Source organism: Sporothrix brasiliensis (assembly GCF_000820605.1).
Source record: "Sporothrix brasiliensis 5110 chromosome Unknown Cont18, whole genome shotgun sequence".
NCBI lineage: Eukaryota > Fungi > Ascomycota > Sordariomycetes > Ophiostomatales > Ophiostomataceae > Sporothrix > Sporothrix brasiliensis.
This window is the reverse complement of record NW_024467137.1, coordinates 1,094,469-1,110,929: the sequence shown is the minus strand read 5'-3', so window position 1 is coordinate 1,110,929 and position 16,461 is coordinate 1,094,469. Positions and strand designations below refer to the sequence as shown.

The window sequence follows — 16,461 nt, the reverse complement described above, 5'->3', positions numbered from 1 at the left end:
CATTGGTCCCGCACCCTCCCACGATGTCCTCCCGAGAACAAAATGATCAAAGTACGGAGAACGACACAGGTGTATCCATCCTGCCATTCTCTTACGAAGAACGACTATGCAGGACCAGGTGCCCCATACAGTGCGTGTCTTTGACCCTGTTTCTCACCCATTCTCTCGCTTCTGTTTGTCGTCTCTTTGCCTAATCAGGCAAAGAGAGACGCCTTGGGTTTTTTGAGGGGGGGCGTCTTGCAGGATGCGAGAATTGGGACGTCCTTGGAAAGCAAGCCACTGCTGAAAAGGAACGGCCAGTCCGAGGAAAACCGTTGCTACAAAGTAAACTCCCTGTTGATGCCGCCAGCCACTCTCCATGCAGATCTAATTTTCTCACCCTTTTCTTTCTTATTTCCTGATATTGTCTCCATCGGACTTTTCATCTCGCTGTATTCTTCGGATATCCACCGGACCACTTTCCAGGTGCGGCTTGGAAAATAGATCTGACGAGGTCCAGTGTCCCACACATCACGAAATATACATGCAGGAGAGGAAGTGGTAAATTCCAGCCTTTCGTTTCCCGTTTCGTCTCCCAGACCATCTTATTTCAACCGAGGTTGTGTTCATCGCAAGATTAGCTTTATGAAAAATTTAATAAAAAATCAAACATATTTTCCGTGGCCGAGATCACGCACGACACCGACGACATCCATCGTGACAATGGCGTGATGTGGGGGCCTTTTGTCAACGATGCCATGGCCTTGCTTCCCAAGAGACTAAAGTAGTATGTCGTAGAGCGGTATCCGCTGAACCCTGAAATGCCACCCAAAAATAATATCCTGCATTGCGTTTGTTGCCCTTGTTTCCTAGTACGTTGTTGTTTTCATATGCACGTCAGCGGGTAATCGGGTTTTCGAACCCTATTGCTGCATAGATGTCCCATGCGTCGGCTCTCTCACCGACTAACCCGTGAATAGCCATCCTTCACCAACCACTCTGCAGAATGCATGATTTTAAATTGAAGAAAATAGATTATTTTCTATGGTGTTGACAGTGTAATTACTATGGAAGTCAAGTTGCTGCGAACGTCGTATAAACACCAGCAAACACAACTGGCCAATGATAGGCTTGCCAAGTCAGGGAAAATCCTGCCAAACTTACACTCCATACGGGGACGAGATCCTCCCTCCTCGTCCCAGCAAAGGACGGCACAGGAATCGTTACGATTCAAAATGCTGTTGACCAACACGGCAAATACCAGGGCTAAAAGTGTCGGACAAACAAAATACAAGCCTCAGATATACTTGCTTGCATCTTCAGTTTGTATCACATTGGCAACCATCAATCTCTCGCTTCTACGTCGCTGTTCACGAAACAAACAAGGTATTAACAAAGAAGATTCGCTATATTCGTATACTAATGAAAGAAAACTAGCAAAGCGCCTAGATGGCAGTTCAATCGATCGCTGAGGAAGAAGCAAGCTCGTCGTCAAAAGCAAATAAACAAAGGGCAGCAGTTATGATCAACGGTCGCCGGTTGCCGATACTCGACAGACTCTCCTCCGTTCCCTCCCGCGACCACATGCCAAGTGACCGGTGTCTATTGTGCAGTCTTGTGCCTTGACGATTTGTTAGCAGTTGCACATACACATACTATCGCGACAGGGTGAAGCGAGCATGTAAGGGGAGAAGATGCTGGGGCAGGGCCCTGGCAAAGAACTTACTTGTTGACAACACGCTCGATGCCGTCACATCCCAGCTTAAGCGTATCCATCTTGGGGCCGTACGAAAAGCGGACAAAGTGGTGGCACGGCGAGTCAAAGAGGTCACGACGGCGCGCCGGGTTCAGATCGAAGAAGATACCCGGGACGACAATGACCTTCTCCTCCAAGCAGGCCTGGAAGAAGTTGAGGCCGTCCGAGATCGGGCCGGGGAGGCCCTCAAGGTTGAGCCACAGGTAGAACGTCGAGTCCGGCACGTACTTGATGACAAAGCCCATGGTGCGCAGCCGCTTGACGACGTAGTCGCGCTTGTCGCGGAAGTGGTGCTGCAGCGCCTTCATCTCGGCACGGACCAGACTGGGCTCAAGCATGGGCACCGCAGCCTCCTGGAAGGGCACGTTGGCACCGCCGTCCAGGTACGAACCGCACGAACCGATCGCCTTGATGAACTCCTTGGGGCCCAGGATCCACGCCACACGCCAGCCGGGAAGACGGAAGCGCTTGGTCAGGCCGTCAATGATCAGGACATCGTCCTCGTCGACATCAATGATATTCTCGGCTGTGCTGATGGTCGTGCCATCGCAGTCGCTGGTGTAGTTGTAGCCCGAGTAGAACTCGTCGCTGATCAGAGTCGCGTGGTCGCGGCAGAGGTCCTGGATCTCGGCCAGCTCGGGATTGGCGACAACGCGGCCCGTGGGGTTGCGGGGGTTCGAGGTAAGGATGACGCCAGTACCACGGGCAATCTCGTCGGCGATCTTGTCGGGGTGGATATGGTAGCCGTCCTCCTCTTTCAACGGGACGGGGATAGCGGCGAACTGGGGTAAAGAAATCCCATGTCAGCGGTGGTCTCACTGTGTTCGGCACCTTGTGTCGATCGAGAAGATCCCGAAATGGTGGGTCCAATGTCATTTCTACGCTATCTCGGAAAACTTACGTTCTTGAAAAGCGACAGCATCTCGTTGTACGCTGGTTGGTTAGTGGGAGTCTTGACCACAGACCAAAGGACGCTCGTGTCGACGTACCTGTGTAATCCGGGATGAAGAAACCAACATAGGCGTTGTTCAGGACGGCAGCGATCCGGATCAGGCCGGCACGGCCACCAGGCACAATGGCCACGTTCTCCCAGGTGTACTGGCTCTCCTTGCCCTTGCGGTGGTGCTCGTTGTACAAGTGTGCGACGGCCTCGCGGAGCGGGCGGATACCGGCAGTGGGGCCGTACTCGCGGCTGGCCACTTCCACGTTTATCGTCGTGGGACGCTCGAAACAACCCTCAATGTCGTCGTCAACTTCGGGGGCACCCTGGCCCAGGTTCGCCCAGTTCTGGGGCTCATCAAGGAAACCAAACTCGGCGGCACGCTCGGTGCACCAGACGACACCGGTGGAAGCGCGAGAAGCATCGAGGCCGGTGTGGGGCAAGTGGCCCTCGTGGGCGGCGCGGAACTGGCGATGGATTTTGCTGCTGGCCTCTGAAACAAGGGCACGGAATCGTTAGTGGAAGCAGCAGAGAAGGAAATCAACAAATACCGAGCGTGAGACAGTGGATCCTACCATGGACGCCCGGCTCGCCGAACGAAAACCGGCGGCCCGGCTTGGGCACACCAGTGTTTCGGTTGATGCTGAACTTGCGGTTGAAAAAATCCGCCATTGTAAAGTGAGGTAGGTAGGATTGTCGTGATGGAAAATTGAAGAAACGAGAGCTGGATTGAAAAGGCAAAGGAGGCAGAGAATAAAGGGCCAGAGGAATCACGGCAGTAGTGGTGAGGGGGCTGAGATGCAGGTCTGGGGAGAGGGGATCCAATAAATATAACAATGTGGATGGACAGCTGGACAGAAGACACGACAGAAAAGGTAAGCAGGGGCACAACAAACGGCGACACCGGCGGGAGTCGCTTCCTTGTCAATATGCGCAGAGTCTGCAGAAGTGTTGCGTGTGGAGGTGTACAGCGTACAGGATATGCAGGAAATGCAGAATATGCAGAATATGCAGAATATGCAGCTGCTCGTTTTGGCTTCACCGACTCGATGCGTGTTGGTCGTGATTCGCACGTTCCGTTTGCCAGCAAGAAGGGTTGCCTTGGGATGGGATGCGATATTTTTGTGATTCGCTGCTGTTTTGTTTGTCCCTGGATGAGGGGAGCTGAAGCTGTCTCGATTTTAGTCTCGAGTCGCCTCGTCTCTTACCGTTTTGTCTCTGCCCGGTCCTGTCAGCGACATCCTTTCTGGCCTTTTCGAGTCCAACGCGAGCTGCCGAGAGCTGGCATCACCTCTGCCCAAAACACGTACGTCAATAGTGGGGACTAGCCCCAAGTCGGCCGGCGGCGAAATGGTGAGCGAGTGGAATTGAGGGGTATTCTCCTGCCTGAACGGATCGTGGTTCGTTCGTTGACTTTTGTTTGTCCCTCCCCTCTTCCTCATTGGCGTTGTTGGCGTCGTTTTGTGACTAAAGAGAACGCCACCGCGAAAGGAATCACGGCACGATGCGTTGAAACAGATCCTTAGCCAATAGTGTGGTCACGTTGAAGCAAATGGGCAGCGACAGAACTTGCGGCCATTATCTTTTCTGTGGCTACAAACCTAGCTCGACATGTAATGTCTACATGGCGATGAGATGGCGTTGGGAAGGCAAAGAGAAAAGGGTCATTGGCATAAGAGGCATGAGAAAATGCGAAGATGTCAAGAGAAGAGATCGGCCGTCACTGTTGCATTAAAATTTACCCCTTTGGGCCCTGATAGCCAGACCAGGTGCAGATTCAGAAGGAGCAGCTGTGGCGTGCCTTTCTTTCCCGATGCGGAGTCCTGCAGGCAGGAAAGGAAACTGCGATGCCTCATACATGCCGCCGAAAGGAAGTACACAAGAAATCAGTGGGAACAACAGCTCACGTTCTTTCCTAAACAACTGCTGTGCTTGCTCGCTGTTTAAATCTTTGTTACTCCAAAACGTTGAAGAGGACAAGATATTTTCTTGGCACGACCTTTTTCAGTGGAGAAATCAATTGCTGGCAAGGTTAAGCAATTGGGAGGATGGGGCTAAATGCAGCAGGACCGACCCAACAGTGAGGGGGAACGAGGGCAAAAAGGCAGCGGTGATCTTGGGGTCGGGCGGTGTGAGCTGTTTGAGGCCCTCGAAAAGACCTTTCGTTAGAAGCAATACAGCGCAGTAAAGTGTCTCGCAAGCAAAAGAGGAGCAATGTTGCTGGTGGAGCAGCAGACCTGACGGCAGCTGCGAGCGACAGAGCCGGCCAATGAAGGAAACGACGAGGGCTCTTTCCGGAAGTTTCAGACAAGTTCAAAGTGCCTCGTTGGGATACGACATGACGCCGTCGCAAGGCAGGAACACCTTACCAGTGACCCTGTGCCTTATCTTCTGCTACGATTTCTTGCGTCCCCGACCAAAAAAAAAAAAAAAAAAAAAAAAAAAAAGACAGAGGCTTGTCCGGATTTCAGTACACCGGACTGTGGCTTGGTCGATTGTGCCTGAGAAGGCACTTTGGTGATTGACCAGAGCCGGGCCAGCAGACCCCCAACGGCTCAGTGGCTGTGAGCAAGCGTAGATGAGTAAGTGGAGCCCTGCGAGAAGGAGCAGCAACACGCTTGTGGAAGGCGCAAAGCAAGCGCATTTACGTTTCGCATCTCGAAGTGAACACCAACCGTACGGAGTTCTGTGGCGGCAAAACAGCGGAGACGTTGGTGCACAATTCTTTGGTGAAGCGTTTACTCGTCCTAAAGTCCAATACGCCGTCTGCTCGCGATTCACAGCAACTTGACGTCAGATCCCAAACCACTCCGTCCCGCATATCCCCGTTCCCCTGGCGCGCGCTGCGCCCCGTTAGGCTTCCCGCTACTTAGTATGGAGGCTGTTGGCGCGCCATGGTGGTCCCAGTTTGCAGACCAAGAGGCTGGCCCTGTGTCGTCCATCACATCGCTCACCATTTCGACCGAAGGTCGAGGTGTAAATGTAAGGACGATCTTCGGGAAACTGGCAGGAGTGATTAGGAACCATGGCGTATGAGACGAGAAAGAGACAGCAAACAGGAAGGAGCAAGCTAAACGGAGTAACGAAAAGGGGAAACTACAGCAGCCACTTGGATCGTCTGTTGGGCCTCGTGCGCGCCTTCCGATCGTCGCCTAAAACATCTGCGATAGGCATGATTCGCCTTGTCTGCGACCAACAGCCTCGTCGTTTCCACGACCTGGCAAGGCACCACAAAACAGTCATTACGGGGTTGCGTATTTTCAACCTTTGCTCTCCGCCGTACCATCTCTGTAAGATTACTTTGGGGAAGTGCGGCGAGGCTAGCAAGTGCTGCTCCCCCGTCCGCCACAGTTGGTCTTTCTCGATTCGGAAAGCGGGCAGGTCGCCAAGAACAGCAGGAGCAAACCTCCGGCAAGCCTTCTCTCAAGGTTGAGCCTCCATTGTGCGCGTGCCCCTCATTGTCTTTCCTTTAAATACCACCCCTCACCCAACCTTGCATCCTTGTGTCACCGTTTCTTGAGGAGAGCATCGTGACGACACTTGCGCCTCCCCAACACCAACCAACATCTTCGTCACCTCTCCTTACCTATTGCATCCCACAGCAAAGAGTTACCAGGTTTGCAGCAGCCATCCTACCCGCAATCGCACAACCACGGAGCTTCCCCCGCCAGCTTAGCCTACTCGACTCAGCGCCAGCAAAACATCGAACTGAGCGCACAAGGAACACTCGACTCACCTTCGTGACAGCACGAAACATGTCCAACAACAACGGCCGCGACGGCGTCCGCAAGTCGTTCTTCGGCTCGCTCAAAAACAGCCTCAGGAAAGGCACAAGCTCAAATGGCGACGGCTCCGTGAGTCCCGTCTCGCCTGGCGGCGCGTCCGCGTCATCACCAATACCACCTGCCAGCCGTGGACTCAGTGCATCGCAGGCCCCGTCTTCCCGCAGTCGCCCGGGCTTCCCAGAGCCAACGAGACGTCCCTGTACGTGTTTCATTCCGCGGCGATCCTAGAGTACTTTCCCTCTCCCCATTTCTAACACTGTTCTAGCCAACGAACCTCCTCCGCCGTACTCGGCGATATCGGAGCTACCTGGAAGTACCCCTGCGGCCGCACCAGCTGCTTCTGCTCCGGCAGCTGCACCTACTGCTGCTCCCGCTCCTCCGGCGATCGGCTTCTCCATCCGCCCTGCCTCACCCACTCCCTCCCAGCGCTCCTCGGCTTCCGCCCGCCCAACCGTCGACAACGTCCGTTCCGCCGAGGACCCCTACGCCTTCCTGTCCATGTTCGACACCATCTTTGTCATTGACGACTCCGGCTCCATGGCAGGGCGCCCATGGCGCGAGGTCCAGGCCGTTCTGGCCAACATTACGCCGATATGCACGCAGCACGACGCCGACGGCATCGACATTTACTTCTTAAATCACAAGAACACGCCGGCTGCACAAGGTGGCGGCGGCCAGCAGGCTCGTGTCCCCCCGGGCAAAGCGGTCGGCGGCTACCACAACGTGACGGATGCCGCCGCCGTGGCGCGCATCTTCCAGACCGTCAAGCCGGGCGGCGCCACCCCCACGGGCACGCGCCTACACAACATCCTCCAGCCCTACCTTCGCTACTACGAGGCCAAGCGGAACGAGATGGAGCAGCGCGGCGAGTACGGGGATCCAGACCCCGACGACATCAAGCCCGTCAATATGATTGTCATTACGGACGGCGTGCCCACCGACGACCTGGACACTGTCCTCGTGCGCGCCGCCAAGAAGCTCGACAGCTTTGACGCGCCCCCCTTCCAGGTTGGCGTGCAGTTCTTCCAGGTCGGCACCGAGGCCGAAGCTGCCGCCTACTTGCGACACCTCGACGACAACCTGGGCAACGACGTGGCCGGCGGCATCCGTGACATGGTCGACACAGTCACCTGGGACGCATTTGTGAGCATGAACCACGGCAGCACAACGGGTGGCAGTGGTCCAAGCACCGCTCTCGGCCTCACGGCCGACGGTATCCTCAAAGCCGTGCTGGGCGCCGTTGTCAAGCGTCTCGACCGCCGGCCAACAGGTCCCTCTGGTCCACCAGCAAATGACTCCAATGTCCACCGATATCTCACACCACAACGTTAACCGCTGAACTACTTTTGACTTCTTTTCTTTTCAGGACATTCAGGTTTTCTTTCACAACTCTGTTTTATTAGATACCCGCTTTCTTTTTGTTGTTGACGGTACAAACACTGTCACTCTTTCCGTTTCGTGCTGCATTTAATTCATGTCATATTAAATACAATTATCGGACATTAGTGCTTCTTGCTCTCAAAAAAAGTTAAAATGGTAGGGTAGGGTAAGCTGGGGGCTTATTTGGCATGAGTGGTTGATTGTTAATTATTTTTACGAATTCAATCCATAAATTTCCGGCGTTGAGTATTTGCTGGATTTGTTTTCATCCGAACCAATTTCGTAACATTTTTGTTTCTACGAATAAGGCAATGCTCAAATCGTCATATCGAAGACACCAGATGAAAGTTTGCTTTGAGGGTGAAGGAGTATTTGCATTTCTGTAACACTATGTTCAGGATATCAAGTCTGTAATAGTCTTTATATCATCACTTGGTCGCAATTGAGGCCATGTATCCCCCACGTGCGCCATACAAGCAGATGTTGTGCGCAAGTAACCGTGCCCCCTAATAACAGACGATGGCCCAGCCCGTAACTCCTTCCACGGATTGTAGGTGAGAAAGGGAAAAGATAAGAAACGGAAACCTGTAAAATTAGAAAACAGACAGAACAGGACGGTTGGTCCAGAGCCAGCACCTCGATTTCTTGTGATAACCATCACCTTCTTGACGATAAGCCGACTAGAAGGAAATCAATCTCAAGCAAAGGGCTGGAATTACATGATATAGGGGAAAGGTACATGACTCAAAGGTAAAGGGTAGACTAAGCAAATAAACTTGAGAAAGAATAAAGGTAAACGAGAAGGCAGAAGACAATAAGATAAAAAAGACGCAGGCAAACGAGATGATAACCTAAGTAAGGCTTTGAATATGGCGAGACCGTGACCCAGGATCGGAAGCAAGCGCATGGCCGACGATGGCGAAAAAAATAAAATAAAAGAAGTCCTGGGGCCATACATAAACAACGCGGGTCATTAGATGTGAAGCTGAATTAAGTCGACTAGTAAAGTAGGAAAGCGAAAGGCGATAGTAACGGTAAGGCGACTGAATGGGCGGGCCTCCGTGGCGCGGGCAGAGTGAATCAAAATATAAAGTCGGATCTTGGAAAATGGCGTCAGTGAAAAAAAAAACGGGAAAACAGAAAGAACTATATCGACAAACTCGAGACAATGTAAACAAGGCGACCCTAATAGTATTGACTGGGAGGAACCTCGCCAGTTACTGCATGAGAAGGACATTGGCCTTGGCCAAGAAGCGCGGGTCCACACTGACACCGGCGTCGTTGCGATACGTGATACCAGGCGTAACAACACACATCACGCGCCAGTGGTGGGCCTGTAGTTCGCGTGATGGGATGCTCGAGTTCAGAGGTCGGTGAGACTGGTCGCTGAACTTGATACCGCATTCGTTGAAGATGAACTGGAACGAGAGGGGGGAGGTGAAGAGTTTGGTGGACAGCTCCACGCCCTCCTCACAAATGATGTGAAGCTCGTGGTCTGCGCTGTCACGATCCACCTTCTCCAAATCCAGCATCGGTCCAAGGATATCCTTGGCGCGGGACATTGCATAGGTCACCTTCTGTGCCTGGAACTTGCTCCAGCTGGGTCTGTTGATGAAATCGCTGATGGCGCGCGAGCGCTTATCGACGAGTGCGTGGCGCTCATGAGGCTGTAGGGCAGCGTCTGTAGCAAAATGAAAGATGTCAGTCCGGCTTCTTGGTATAAATGTACAGCATCACAGTGGGAGTGTGTCTTACCGTATCCATACTTGAAGTCAAGCCTGTGCTTGACACTGATTAGCAAATCTGTCAGTTGCTCATCCATGCCCTCCCACGCTTGTGAGTTCCACATCTGCTGGACAAAAAATTGGATGACAAGTCGTGAGATGAAGAAACTGCGATACGGCTTGTTGAGAAGCATGTAAAGCGCGTGGCTCGAGGCGTTGTGTCTGTTATTCGGGTATGTAACAGTGCATGCATAGTCCCAGAGACGCGGGTGTTGACGGCTCATGTTGTGCATCGCGCTCTCATTGACAGCGCTGCAGTACTTGTCCACCCAATCCTTGATCGAGTTGTAGAAATGGAACATATCATAGACTCGCACTGCATCCAGGCCTCCAGAAGGGTGCACAACACCTGCCGCGAATTTTCCATTGCGCTCCTGGTCATTTCGCACAATTGCCAGTTCCTTGGATAGCGGGGCCGGTGTTTGACCGCGTGTCGAGTTCGCCATCGTAGCCCGGGGTGCGGATGAGCGTCCGTTCTTGGTAAGAAATAGAGGTGGACCAGAACTAACAGCTGGCTCGCTCTTGTTGGGAGGACATGTGCCATTCTCGGCAGACGAAAACGACGAGGCCGCTCTCTTATGAGCATGGCCATTGTTGCCAGGTCCGAAGAATTGTTGCGTTTGCGGGAACGGGGGTTGGGGAGGCGCTTTGAAGGGTCCATTATTCCCTGGCCCAGGGGTCTGCGTGAATCGACGGACTGGCCCACCATTGACAAAATCAGGAGTGCTCTTTCCCGAGCTGCTTGCATATCCACTGGGAGGCCGCGAGATCATCACAGCACCGCCTCTTTTGGCAAAGAATTTTGATTGTTTTCGAGGCCCTCGACTGGCAATATGAGGCGTGTTCGATCTGAGCTGTTGGTTCTGGTTAGGTGCAGTGGGGTGCTCTTGCTCAGCCGAGGAGAAACTACCGTTGACGTAGCCTGGCGGCCCTCCGATGATGCGCCTAGGAGAAAATGGCATGTCTTCAACTTTGTTAGGTAGGTGCGGCATATTTTCGTTCGAGAAATTGTCAAGATACTCTATCTGCCCAGGCCCGTTTCCATTCCGCGGAAGAAATTCAGTCACAGCCCAGCTATCGCTGCTTTTGGCTGATCCGGTCGTTGCCTGTGTTAAGTGCATGCATTAGTCGTTTTCTTCACTGTCGAAAAAATAATAAGACAGATCGGGGTCGTGTGCGCATCAATGTGCGGCTTACCTGATTATCGTTATTTCCCGCTCGGTACTCTTGCATCTCATTCGTCAGCTCATTCAGGCGGCCACGGAGAAACTTGACTTCCTGTTCTGCAGCATCGCGCTCAGAAGCTCTGACATCACGTTCGTTCAAGGCGGACGAAAGAGAGCCCTGTAGCTGGGCACGCTCCGTATTGACGGCCTGCTCCAATCTGGCGCTGGCCTGTTGTGCTGCGATAAAGCACTGTGCAATTCTCCGAAGTTCATCAAACCATCCCTCGCGGATGGTAGAGGTTAGCCCAACTTGGTTGTTCGTCGCTTGTTGGAGTCGCATAATACGGCCTTGTGCCGACTGACACGCAGCCCGGATGTCCTATCAAGAGGTACCATTAGCAGACGCTAACAAGATCACAAGCCAAGCACTAGGCTTCATGTGAGAGAGTAGTAATATACGGCGACATAGCTTCTCACATTGAAGGACCCCGACATTGAAAAGACCGCAGAAGACGTCTGTGGGGGCGTAGGGAGCTGGGAAAGTGAATTGTGGTGGTTGCCTGTATTAGGCTCGTTGTTTGGATGAAAGCTGAGCCGCATATCTGAAGTGAAATAAAGGCCGGCTTCAGACGACCAGTCTGGCGGAGGGGAACGCATGCTATACCATGTGTCAACTAAGCACGCCTTTTGCGTGAAAAATGTAGGTTTGACGACTCACAAACAAAATTGCGTTGAAATACTGAATAGATCTTGGATAAAATGGTTCAAAAGGTAAGTTGCCTGTAAGTTCTAGCCCACAGTGTCAGTTGCCGTGTGCAGGTCATGTCTCAAGAAACGAGCGGTGAAGACATACCGGTGGTGAAAAAAATCCAGTTGCGATAGAGGTTCCAGTGAATTGTTTCACTTCATAGAGTAGAAGCGTGCAGTGAAATAGCGAATGACTGAAGCAAATAAGGGCAGCACAATTCGACAGTGAGGTGCGCGTGAAGAAGCTGCGAATAGAAAAGCGCGAGAGACGACGAAGTTTCGATGAGGCGAAGATCGCAGCGAATGCACTGGGCCGTACGACTCCTCACTCCGAGGCGCCAAAAACTTGAAGAAACGTCGAAATAAAGGGGGACAGCACGAGCGCCAGTTTCGGGAAAGGGGCAGGCCCTGGTATCGTGATCGAAAAGCGTAGGTCTAACCTGGACGAAGCGAAACGCGCGTCAAAAGAAGCAATCCAGATCCAGTGAAAAGATTCAAGCCAAATGCAGGCGGGAAAGTAAAGTGTAAGAAGAGTGAAAACGTACGAGAAGTAAAGGGGCAAGCTTCCAAGTAAGTTAAACGAATGTGTCGAAGCTCCTACCACACAAGTATCTGCTTCTTGTAGGATGACGGATGAGGACGAAAAAGAAGCCAGAACGCCAAGAATAGAAGAAAGAGAAAAGGAGGAGAGGGTGAAGGGAAGAAGAAAAATAATCTGGGAGGGGTAGACTTAAGTACCCACGCACAAAAATATTGGCCAAAACAAAAATTAACGAGCACCACGCGGGGGAAGGGCGTCAAGAGAGAGTGCAGTCTGGTGGCGTGTTGCTTAACTTGGCTCAAAAAGTTCTAGGCCAGAATCGAGCCGCGTCTTGTGAAACGTCGGAAGCTTGGTGGAAGCTCTTGTTTATGTGATTCCAACAGTCATCTGAGCAGGGCAGTAAATGGCAGGATGTTGCCATCACTTCTCTCTGCTGTCCTGCTTTGTATTTGGCTCCCCATAAGGCTGGTAATACTGGCCTTCTTCCAGATACCGATATTGATATCGCCCAGGCAGCGTCTCTGCCGGCTCCTCGGATGTTGCTCTGTGAGCTGAAGTCGAGGCGAATCGATGCGAAGCGCAATACAATGACAGCGAAAAGAGAGGCTCGCCAGAAATATTATACGCCAGAAAAGCGACTGAAGAAATGCAATTGCTTGAGGCACAGGAAAAGAATCAACTGGGAATGGGAGCTGGCCATCGGCCGTCTGGCCGTGGTGTGTCCGCGGATGGCAAAGGGGGCTTCGTTAAAAGAACCTTAACTGTGGACTAAGGATGATCTTGATGGAAAGGTGAGAAAAGAGTCAACATTTTCTGAGAATATGTCCCCAGAGAAAGGGGGCAAATTTTGGTTCCTCAGGGCGGCTGCCTACCAAGTGAGGGGCGCAAGTGGTGGGTGGCGCCTCCCTTTTTTGTCGACGTTGGAAAGTAAACAAAGAAGGCAAGAGTGATGGACTTACACAAAGAGAAGGAGCGACTAGCCTCGCCCCACTCTTTTGGCCGTTTGACAACGTCAGGTACTCCAACCATGACCACAATTACATCTGTACACCTGCACACTGGTCCAACGAAAACAAAGATGTATGAATTGGCTTCTATTGAACTTGAAGTAATTTTGATTGAAATATGATACGCGACACAAGCTTAGACAATGGGATTAAAAACATAAATCACCTGCAGTAGCTATAGGCAAAGGAGCCTTGGGTTATGCGCTGTGCATCCGACGACTGGAGACTTTGTATCCGGCATCTGAAAACCAATCCACGCGAGTCGTAGCAAAAGCGACAGCAGACAAGCAATCCGATAAGCAGGTTTTTGGGGGAGGAGCCAGAAGCAAATGCAAAGAACTCCATAACCAGGGCCGGCGGGCTTGCAAGGGCAAAGCATGCCATCTGTGAGAAGAAAGTGAGATGAAAAATGCCGTGAATGTGACGAACTGGAAATTTCTCAAAATAAAAAGAAAGGCGAAATAATTTGACGTGGACAGAAATTGACTTGCAGGCGTAAATGCAAAACCAGCCGAGATGTCTGTAGAGACAATGCGACGGAAGATATCGGGATTTTCGAAAAGGTACTCGATCCTATTGAGGAAAGCACCAGTCCGCTGTAAAAATTCTGGAAAAAAAGAGAAACGTGAAGTTTGAGAAATGGCCGCCGCGTAACAAAGGATACAAACTACCGAAAGATTATTGGAAGGAAGAACGCCGGGTACCGAAGCAATTGACAAAGGCCGTTATTGAGAGCGCGAAGCGTCTCTGGAGAGGGATCGAAACTAGGTAAATGATGAAGCCCGTTGGCCAAAACGACTAAGATGAAGGCCATTGTATCAAAAAAAAAACCTGGTTGCTGCTCAAAATTGATAGCGCTGCTGAGACAGACGAAGGAGAATCAAAGTCGTTGAAGAGAGAGGACGCCCAAGTGCTAACCTCGCAGCAGTGGCAGGAGGAAGAAAAGACCTGTACAATCCGAGTGAGAAGCTGCCCTCAGATAAAGATTGAGGAGTGCAAACCGGTCTGGAAGCATTGAACAGCCTCGGTTGTGCCGAGATGGGTACCCTTTATGGCGGTAGGGGGTAGCGGATATACGGAGATCGAAAAGAGAGAAAAAAAAGACAAGGTTAGCTTCCGTTCAACTCCAGGCGACGATGATTTACATCGCCTTGGACCGCGAAAACAAACTGCTGTAGACGGCATCAACAACGGGCGCGGCAGTGATCATACGACCACCAAAGTAACGGCCGTTGAGACCCTTGATGGCGTTCTCGCCGCCCTGCACCTTGTCGAACTTGAGGTAGATGTCGCCGTTGGAGTTCTGGTCGAGGGCCACGTGCAGGACGTGGCCGTATTTGTCTTCGGCCTCTTGGCGGACGTCGTCCTCCAGCTCCTTGACCCAATCGTCGCCCTCCTCCTCGGCGGCGTCAAACATGTTGTGCAGGACCACGCAGCGGCTGGCCAGGTTCACGTTGACGCCGACCGGGAGCGGCTTCGGGTCGTTGCGGGGCTTCATAATCGGGCGCTGCTGCTCGACGGCGTCGCTGCCACCGTTCGCAGTGTTGTAGCCGTTGTGGCCGGCACCGTTGGTGGCAGGCGACGACGACGAGGTTCCAACGTCATCGGTCCTAGCGAGTTTTCTCATGAGAGCATCTCGGCTGTAACTATTGAAGTTGACGCCAGCAACATCCGTATCATCCAGTGCACCAGCACCACTACCTTTGTCGCTATCGCGGGCGCCCGCGCGGTCGAAATTGCCGGAGGCGCCACCATTGCCACGGCGGTCCGCGTCGCGGCTGTTGCCGTTGTGTGCTTGGTCGCGGCCCTGGAATCGCTGCATCAGATGAGCAGTAGACTCGGGGGTAAACTTATCGTTTCCGAGGCCGACACGAATCGGACGTCCTGCCAAATCAAAGCCGTTCATCTTCTCGAGCGCCTCACGCGCCTGGTTGCTATCGCGGAATCTGCCAGCGGTTAGTATGGAGTACAGAGACATACAAATATAACAGGAGGGGGAAAGAGCCGGGGGGGGGGGGGGGGGGAGATGGGGAGAACATACTGGACAAAGCCGTAACCACGGCTGCGGCCGGACTCGTCTTTCTGCAGCTGAACAAACTCGAGCTCGCCAAAAGGCTCGAAAACATTGCGCAAGTCGGACTCAGTAATGCTAAAGTGGATGTTGCCGACGTAAAGCCGGTGAAAGGGCACGCCCGTGGCGTTCCCGCCGGTCGGAGTTTCTGCGGTGTTACGTACTTGCCGGTTCTTCTCAGCCTCCGTGACCTGGACAATAACAGGGATACCTAGCAGTTTCTGGCCTGTGAGCTGGAGCGCCGCAGCAATCGTGTCTTCACTCTTAAATTCAACATAGCCGACACTAAATTGTTAGCAGGGAATATATCACAAAAGAAAAAGAACAAAGAAAAAAAAGAGCCAATGGGAAAGAAGACATACCCCTTTGAGCGGTTGCTCACGCGATCTTTGACAATCTGAGCCTCGGCAACAGGGCCGGCCTTTTCGAAAAACTCCTTGAGCTCGCGCGTCCGCAGACGGGCCGCCAGCTGTTGCACGAAAACAGTCCGTCGATCGCGCTCACCGACGGCCGGTGGCGATGCAGAGCGGCCGCCGCCGCCACCACGACGCGACTCCCGCGACCGATCGCGTCCGTACCGGTCAACACGGTCGCGGGAACGGTCACGGGGCGAGCGGCCACTCAATCGGTCATCGCGATCGCGCCTAGAGTCGCGTGGCCGGTAGTATCTGTTGGGAGAACGCGACCGCGAACGGTCACCGCCACCGCCATGGCCGCGGTTGCGCCGGCGCCGCCGAGGGCTCCGGCTCCGGCGCCGGCTGCTGCGGTGGCTGCCCGCCTCGCTGCGGGCTGGTGTGCGTTCACGGTCGTCGCTGTGGACGTAAGAGACATCGGCGCCGGCACCTCCGCTGGTGCCGTTGGCGTTGCCGCGTGGGCTCTGGCTGCGCGGCTCTCGCCGTCTGCGATCACGATCACGGTCAGCTCGATCGCGATCGGCACGTTCACGCTCACGTTCGCGGTCACTGCGTGGCGAGCGGGAGCGCGTACGGCTCAGGCTGCGGCTCCGGCTGCTGCGTCCGCTGTGATGACCGTTGGCCGTATGGGCGCCGCCGTTGCGCGCGTCGTCGATGCGTGGGCTGCGTCCGCCGCTGCGGTCTTGGCCGTCGCCGCTCGCGGCGGCGTCGAGAAGGGCCTCTACATCTAGGTGAGCCATCGCTCTCGTATACTAAAACAAATCGTAGATAAGAGGTAACGTGCTGAGTGGTCGCTGGTATTGCTCACGTCGGAGAGGATGGATAGATTACAGAGAACGATGGAGCCGAATGGAGACGAGATTGAAGTTTGAAAGAGGAGACGCATAATAAT

At 53.2% G+C, this 16,461-nt stretch overlaps 4 protein-coding genes across 4 annotated transcripts; 1 reads left to right on the top strand and 3 right to left on the bottom strand.

The window, feature by feature from the left end:
* Nucleotides 1-1,701: 1,701 nt before the first annotated feature.
* On the bottom strand, nucleotides 1,702-3,347 carry SPBR_01602 (uncharacterized protein; the record flags this gene model as incomplete). The annotated part of the gene is made up of 4 exons (XM_040759912.1): nucleotides 1,702-2,517; nucleotides 2,637-2,668; nucleotides 2,725-3,168; nucleotides 3,251-3,347. The coding sequence occupies 4 exons, from the start codon at nucleotides 3,345-3,347 to the stop codon at nucleotides 1,702-1,704; spliced, it is 1,389 nt and encodes a 462-aa protein (XP_040619308.1).
* Nucleotides 3,348-6,430: 3,083 nt separating this feature from the next.
* Nucleotides 6,431-7,792, top strand: SPBR_01723 (von willebrand factor; the record flags this gene model as incomplete). Its single annotated transcript, XM_040760033.1, has 2 exons — nucleotides 6,431-6,659; nucleotides 6,726-7,792. The coding sequence occupies 2 exons, from the start codon at nucleotides 6,431-6,433 to the stop codon at nucleotides 7,790-7,792; spliced, it is 1,296 nt and encodes a 431-aa protein (XP_040619307.1).
* A 1,265-nt stretch (nucleotides 7,793-9,057) lies between these two features.
* On the bottom strand, nucleotides 9,058-10,586 carry SPBR_01643 (uncharacterized protein; the record flags this gene model as incomplete). Its single annotated transcript, XM_040759953.1, has 2 exons — nucleotides 9,058-9,521; nucleotides 9,596-10,586. The coding sequence occupies 2 exons, from the start codon at nucleotides 10,584-10,586 to the stop codon at nucleotides 9,058-9,060; spliced, it is 1,455 nt and encodes a 484-aa protein (XP_040619306.1).
* Nucleotides 10,587-14,226: 3,640 nt separating this feature from the next.
* Nucleotides 14,227-16,309, bottom strand: SPBR_01446 (RNA-binding protein 39; the record flags this gene model as incomplete). The annotated part of the gene is made up of 3 exons (XM_040759757.1): nucleotides 14,227-15,031; nucleotides 15,127-15,441; nucleotides 15,519-16,309. The coding sequence occupies 3 exons, from the start codon at nucleotides 16,307-16,309 to the stop codon at nucleotides 14,227-14,229; spliced, it is 1,911 nt and encodes a 636-aa protein (XP_040619305.1).
* Nucleotides 16,310-16,461: the final 152 nt, after the last annotated feature.